The sequence below is a fragment of the Vicia villosa genome, linkage group LG5, assembly GCF_029867415.1.
Source record: "Vicia villosa cultivar HV-30 ecotype Madison, WI linkage group LG5, Vvil1.0, whole genome shotgun sequence".
Lineage (NCBI taxonomy): Eukaryota > Viridiplantae > Streptophyta > Magnoliopsida > Fabales > Fabaceae > Vicia > Vicia villosa.
The window spans coordinates 170,813,211-170,820,900 of NC_081184.1; the positions used below are offsets into that span (position 1 = coordinate 170,813,211).

Consider the following 7,690-nt stretch of genomic DNA (forward strand, 5'->3'; position numbering starts at 1 on the left):
GGAGTTCTAATGAGAATAGTTGCTGAGGAAAGGTAGTGGTATCAAAAATCATTTTTAACCAATGAGTTGATTTGATTAAAACAGGGAAACAACTAACATCGACCAATGAGCTAATGTAGGTAAACAACAATTCGTTATCAACTAATGAGTTGACTTTAAAAGACATAACTGACATAAACCACTGAGCTGATGAAAGTCGACACATCGTCCACAACCAATGAGTTGAGTACGATTTAAAACAAGAAACGCCAACATCAACCAACGAGTTAATGAAGGTAAACAACAATTCGTTATCAACCAATGAGTTGAAAAAAGGCATAACTAACATCAACCACTAGGTTAATGTAAGTAAACAACAATTCGTTATCAACCAATGAGTTGATTAAAACACATAACTAACATCAACCACTAGGTTAATGCAAGTAAACAACAATTCGTTATCAACCAATGAGTTGAAAAAGGACATAACTAACATCAACCACTAGGTTAATGCAAGTAAACAACAATTCGTTATCAACCAATGAGTTGATTAAAATACATAACTAACATCAACCACTAGGTTAATGCAAGTAAACAACAATTTGTTATCAACTAATGAGTTGAAAAAAAGACAAAACTGACATCAACCACTAAACTGATGAAAGTGGACACATCGTTCTCAACCAATGAGTCGAGTACGATCATAACAGAAATAAAGTTGTCATCAACCAATGAGCTGATGAAGGTATGAAGAAATTGATCTCAACCAAAGAGTTGACTTATGTTAACCAGAAAATAAGACTGAAATTTCAACCAATGAGTTGAGGAGGTAAATGCTAAATTTCAACCAATGGGCTGACAACAAGAGAAGGATTATCTTCAACCAATGAGTTGACTCAAATGACAAGGAAATTGATGAATGATTTCAACCAATGGGTTGACTCAAGTTAACTAGAAGATAACGATCCCTTATGAGGCTTTGTGCTTATGTACGAGACATTTTTGTTTTTTTTCTTTTGTGCAAATTGATGCACGTGAAATGATGACTGATCAATGCAAGTAATGAATTTACTAGATGGGAGGTTGCCCCTTGAATGATATGCATGATTGATGAATGCATGTTATGAATGAAATTTGTGGTTTGCAATGTTTTGATATGTGCCCCAGTGGAGGGTAATGAAAAAAAAAATTTGTGAGGTAGAAAAGGTTTCTTGTTAAAAGGTTTGTGCAAGCACAATTCCCGACACCAACTTTGATTTTAAAGACTTCTTGATATGGCATAGTCTTCTTGGACTGCTTGAAGGAAAGGGTCTTGGTCTTGATTTGTCCCAGAATGCTGAGTCTATGGAGAAATTTATTTCAACAAAGCTTTTGGATTCAAATTGATGATCCTGAGATGACATGCCCCAGTCCTTGGGAACTTTGAAATGAAATGCCCCTAAATGATGGACTTTTGAAGTGATGTGACTTTGCTGATGCCACTTCAGGCTCTTCAAATGATTTCCATTGTTGGAACTTACTTAATGGAAAGTGCTGATATTACAAATGAAACTATTCTATTCAAAATGGTAATTTTAATGCGATGTGCATGCAAGTTTTGAGAACAATCATTTATTGAAATGAATTTGTGGTATAGAAGTTTGAAAATCAAGGTGTGAAAGATGATGTGATAGCGTGGTATCAAAACAAAATGATTAGCAAACATTGAGGAGTCAGGTCAACGCAACCTTGCTTTTGTTATGCTTTCAAAAGAAACCTTGCTTCAATTAGGACTTTTGAAGGTTGTAACGTGGTCAGGTTCACGGTTTAAGAAACAAAGGATATAGGCTCAAAAAATTTATTTTTAACCCACCCATTCTTCGTGATGTACTCCAGTCCTAAGTTCAGTTAACTAACACGTGTATTCAAATTCCAAGAAGGATTACGAATGATGCTTGAGAACCAATGGATTCTAAGGTGGCAGTCACTCATTCTTCTTTTGGAGTCACACAAGTTTGTTCTTGCTTTTCTTTTGACTATGATCTTTTGATCTCTTTTTATTTACTTTTGTATCCCTAGTTTTTTTTTTGCCTAAGTCTCCTTTTTAGGTTTTGACTTAGCGGGCTTTTCTTTGATCTTTCTTTGTTTGAACAACTTGTGTGACATTTGTTCAATGGTATGAGAATTTGAGATTGGTGACTTTCTTATTGATATTCCAAGGGAAACAACTGTTGTAAGCTTTGGATGTTCATTATTACTTCGACATTGTGTACGAAGAGAGGATGCGGTTGAACCTTTGATCGGGAATGGTTCCCATGAAATGATCTTCTTGGAAATCAGATGCATTAGTCATTGTAACTGAACAACTACCCTGCCCCAGGTTTTGATGAAGGGTTTAAATTTCGTACAGAAAGAAAACGCCTACTTCTAAGGCTCAAAGGGGTTAACGAGGGATTATCTTCCTTATATCTCCGGTGTTTGGGGATTTGAAAGAATGCCTGTACATCATCAACAAAGTTTTATTTGAAAGCATACTGATGCAAATTGGGTATTCGTTTTTTCGTCATTCTCCCTCAAATCTTGCTTAGACAGAAAGTTGATAAAAAAAATGAAATGGAAAAGCAAAATATTTTTTGAATTTTGATTTTGTGTAAGTGATACGGAATTAAAGCAAGAAAAACACATTATGATTGATTCAAAACAAATGCAATGCTCATTTCATTAAAATTACGATTAAGGATTACAGAATTCAAATGCAATGAATAATTAACATGTCTTATGCAAATTCAATAAAATCATGACACTGTCTAAAAAAATAGTTCACAACAGCGTTTTAGAGACAAAAATGGTCATGAGATACTAAAACTATTTAAAAATAAATAAATAAATTGATTTTGTGAGTTGGTTAAAATAAAAGAACTAAAACGCTAATTTATGGTCTCTTTGGTAAAAATAGTGGTTGACTGATAAGCTAGCTGATAGCTTATGACTGATGATTGATGACTGATGACTTATAGCTTATTGCGGATGGTTGAGACTGATAGCTTATAAGCTAATTGAAGTGTTTGGTAAAATTAGCGGTTCAATTAACTTATAAATGTAAAATAACATAAAAGATATTAAATATATAATTATTTTATTTTAAATTAAAATAATTTATAAGGATTAAAAATAGATTTTAATTAAAATAATAAGGATAAAAAAGGAAGAAAAATAATAAGCGGTAAGAACTAAGCTAAAACGCTATTTGAAATAGCGTCTGAAAAATAAATTATGAGCTACTAAAATAAGCTATAAGCTCGTGATGAAAAAACAGTTACCAAACGAGTTTAAATTATCATATGAGCTAAGACATAAAACATAAGCTTGAAAACATGTCTTACCAACAGAACTTTAGTCTAAAAAAATCAACCACCAAATAAAAAATCTACCTACCAAAAAGTAAAAATATAATAAAATTATATATATATATATATATATATATATATATATATATATATATATATATATATATATATATATATATATATATATATATATATATATATAGGGGTGGCAAAACGGGCCGCCCGCCCCGCCTTATGCCCGCCAAAAAGCGAGCGGGGCGGGCATGCCCGCCAAGTAAAATAGGCATCAAATCATGTCCGCTCCGCCAAGATGGCGGGTTGGCGGGCTTACCCGCCTATTTTTATTTATATTTTTTTAATAGATTAATATGCTTTTATTACCTTTTAATTAAACTTTTCACTTATTTTTTAAAACAATTTTTTATAAAAGTAATTTTTTAACAAATTTACTCTAAAAAATATTACAAATATTTATAAATAAATGTATAAATAAACCATCAAGAATTGCAATTACTAGAATTAACTAAAAAAAGAGTGAGTTTTGGAGGAGGAGCGGGTTTTAGCGAGCGGCGGGCTTTGGCGGGGCGGATATGGCGGACGGCGGGTTTTGGCGGGACGGACTTTGGCGAGCGGCGAGCCTAAAATTCCAACCCAACCCGCCAATCACTACGCCAAACAAGTAAAAAGACAGCGCTTTTTTTGGCTTTAGGCAGCGCTTTAAAGCGCTGTCTATTCCACCGCTGCTGTAGGTAAAGGCAGCGCTTTTTTTAACCTTGAAAGCGCTGCTAAAGGCCCCCTATAGCCAGCACTTTTACTTAGAAAGCGCTGCTAAAGGCCCCCTTTAGCCAGCACTTTAACTTAGAAAGCGCTGCTAAAGGCCACCTTTAGGCAGCGCTTTTCTGATTTTTTTTAAGAAAAAGCCTCTTTAGGCGCTGCTAAAGGCCACCTTTAGCCAACATTTTTTTCTAAAAGCGCTGCTAAAGGCAACCTTTAGGCAGCGCTTCTCTTTTAAAGCACTGTCTATTCCCAACTTTATGCAGCGCTTTCATATAAAATAAATTTTTACCAGAATTTTTGGCCATATTTTGCACCAGATTTTCACCACATTTGACACCAGATTTGATAGTTTTAATATATAAAACAACAACTTGAAAATTATATATATATATATATATATATATATATATATATATATATATATATATATATATATATATATATATATATATATATATATATATATATATATATCACCAAATTTGCATATACAAAAAATCTACATATATATAATTAATAATATATACAACAACTTGAAAATTCTAAAATGCTAAAATGATGTTAAATCTACATATTACTATCTTCGAGAATTTCTAAAAAAATAACAACAATGAACTTGTTATTAGATCTCTAAAAAAATAACAATAATAACCCGAAAGATTTCTTCACAAAATTGAAACTCAAGACAAAAGCACTAATGAGTATATTAGATCTCTTCCCTTTATTAGCTACAAAATTCTCAGCTGTACATTTTGGTTGTCCAAAAACTTCAGGTGAAATAAGGCCGCTTGCATCCTGTACATCTCCAACAAAAGCAAGAGCTTCTTCAATGACTTTATATTTTTTACCACGGTGTTCCGACAGTCTCATTGCAAGAACAATTCTACTCTGTTCCAAACGAGCAATTGCAGCATCTCTTTCAACACGCTTCTGTGTCTGAATGGTCTACATATCAAACAGAATGAAATTATAATTTAGAACAAAACCATATTCAAAAAACAAACAAGGTGGGGCCGAAAAAATCATGATAAGGAAATCAAGCATATAATTAACTGATTAATAAACCTTCTCAAGTTCCAGAAGAAACTAAAGGACAAACAATGTCTACAACCTATATATATTGTCGGCTCATTTTATGCATTAAACATCTTAACCATCACATAAACCAAATAATAAACCTTTACATTTTACTCATTAAATCATACTTATCCCTGTTATACAAACCTTCCTTTCCATGGAACATTATTTATATTCATTACCTTTAACAACAATTGGGCCATTCTTTATGAATACAAAGGCTTTATTTCATCCTGACCGTCAAATGTTAATCTTGTAACAATAGTATTCTCATTGAGATAGAATTGTACTACATTGGTATTTGACTTTTATTATCATTATAAATAGCAGTAACAGGTACACAGCATAATTAGGATTACCAATTGCAGCACAATAACATTGTTGCGGCAGGGCCCCTGGCGATACAGTGCCCTCCATTGTGTTGCAGCTCACAGGAGTCAGTTGCATCCATTTTTGTGGTCTTCAAGATTCTCGAGCGCGGTCCTTATAGCATTAAGACTCTTCGCTTCACGAACAGGGTCATCGCTATCTTCACTCTACGGCCGAAAATCCTTCACGAAAACAAAACCGACACTGTCGCATGTCGTTTCGGTGGCAACCGCGTCATTTTTACCGTGAGAGGAGTTCGTGATAGTCTTCAAGACAGAATTCAATAGATCTTCTACTGGTTTCAAGCAAACACTAGAGATAACAAAATGTTTCCAACAAACCTATCACTTCAGTTATTATTAATCTATCATTGTCAACAATGAACACGCATTAGAACTCATGAACACAAACATTGAAAAAGATATAGATTGACATCGCGAAGGCATCCAAACAAACATTAAGACTATAGTTTATCATTCAAGATTCGAGAATCATTATAATCCTATCATATCAATAGAACATCCAAGTAAGAAAATTATAAGTTTGAACAAACAATCCCCGCCATGACATTGTTCGTAATATTCGCGGAAGATTACAAAACAGATTGTAATGTGTAACAAATTTTCCAGTGTATATTCCTAATCATATATAGAAGTGATTGAAGTACCTCCTGGCAGCAAATGTAAGAATCCTCTGCTGGGACCGACCTTCCTCATCAACACCTACAACACTGTTTATCAAATCCATAGCAGCATTGTTCTGGTCTATGTGCTGCTGTTGACTATCTTGGCTGTGGAAATAGTACAATGTAAACACGAATTTCACACGTGCACAAGCGAAAAAACACTCTCAATTTCAAATCCTTATTACTTCCATAATTCAATATCTATATTTCAATATAAATGGTAAACTTAGAAAATTTCTATATCAATATAAATACAAAAATTTGAGCAATTTCTCTTCACTAACCGCAATATATCTACTAGGCTGGAACATAAGAACATACAAGATAATCGAAAAGTTTAGAGGTAAACCTGTAAGGAGAGCCAAGGTTAGGTCAGAGTGAGAGATTCGATCGTAGGCGTCACCGAATTCAACATAGACCTTCAAAAGCGAGTGATGAATTTAGTAGATTATTGCGGCAAAAGTGAGTGTTAAGAAGTTGGAAGATGAGGGAACCTGTGATGGAGAGAGACCAGAAGGGAATGACACTAGAAGCTTGAAGGAGGAAGGTTCTGTGTTAGTTAAATTTCTAGATTTCTTCTCCTTCTCCATGGCTACGTCGATGAGAGAGTTAGAATTTGATGCTTCCACTGACCCAATAATGCCATGGTTCAAAGTATATGTCACATCTGGAGGTTTCTTCGTTGGGGTTTCCTTTGTTTTGTGAGAAAAAGAGCGGCTGTGAACGGAGGGCGGAGAGGAGAACGAAGACTGTGAACGAAGGGAGAGCGACGGCTGTGAACGGCGGGCGGAGGGAGTTCGTGCTCTTGCAACTGTGAATGGAGGGAGAACGACGGTTGTTAGTAGAGGGTGGATGGAGTTCATGCTTGTGCGGCTGTGGAAGAGAGAAGAGGGAATTAGACTGAATTTAGGGCTTCTGTCATTTTGTTTTAATTTTTATAAATGGCATAAGGCAGCGCTTGTTGAAAGCGCTTTCTAAAGAGGGTCTTTAGCAGCGCTTCTTAATATGGGCCTTTTAGCGCTGTCTAAGATGGGACTTTTAGCAGCGCTTTTCATAAGCGCTGTCTAAGATGGGCCTTTTAGCAGCGCTTTCAGACAATTTCGTACGTGTTTTCCGTATTTTATTTTTTATTTAACTTATAGCAGCGCTTTTGGAAATAAGCGCTGTCTAAGGTGCGCTGCCTAAAGTCATTTTTGGCGTAGTGAATTTTTGGCGGGTGCGCGGGCGGCCCGGCGGGCTCCGACCCGTTTTTCCACCCCTATATATATATATATATATATATATATATATATATATATATATATATATATATATATATATATATATATATATATATATATATATATATATATATATATATACTATTTAATTGATTAATTAAACATCTATATTTAACTATAATAACCTAGGATAAACTTTAATATAATTATGGTAGGTGAGATAAATTAAATAATATTAGGTAGAGTTACTTTGATGA

At 34.3% G+C, this 7,690-nt stretch overlaps 1 protein-coding gene across 3 annotated transcripts; it reads right to left on the minus strand.

Moving 5' to 3' along the window:
- Window positions 1–4,655: 4,655 nt before the first annotated feature.
- Window positions 4,656–7,123, minus strand: LOC131603905 (uncharacterized). 3 transcript variants are annotated; one of them, XR_009284547.1, is made up of 5 exons: window positions 6,708–7,123; window positions 6,563–6,632; window positions 6,196–6,318; window positions 5,519–5,840; window positions 4,656–5,027 (listed from the first exon to the last, which is right to left on the minus strand). XR_009284547.1 is itself a non-coding variant. In XM_058876364.1 (3 exons), exons 1-3 carry the CDS (start codon window positions 7,074–7,076, stop codon window positions 6,293–6,295), a joined length of 465 nt encoding a protein of 154 aa, XP_058732347.1. In that variant the 5' UTR covers window positions 7,077–7,123; the 3' UTR covers window positions 5,074–6,292. The 3 variants fall into 3 exon arrangements, 1 of the variants encoding a protein (XP_058732347.1); XR_009284546.1 differs by having other exon boundaries at window positions 5,519–6,318; XM_058876364.1 differs by lacking the exon at window positions 4,656–5,027 and having other exon boundaries at window positions 5,074–6,318.
- Window positions 7,124–7,690: the final 567 nt, after the last annotated feature.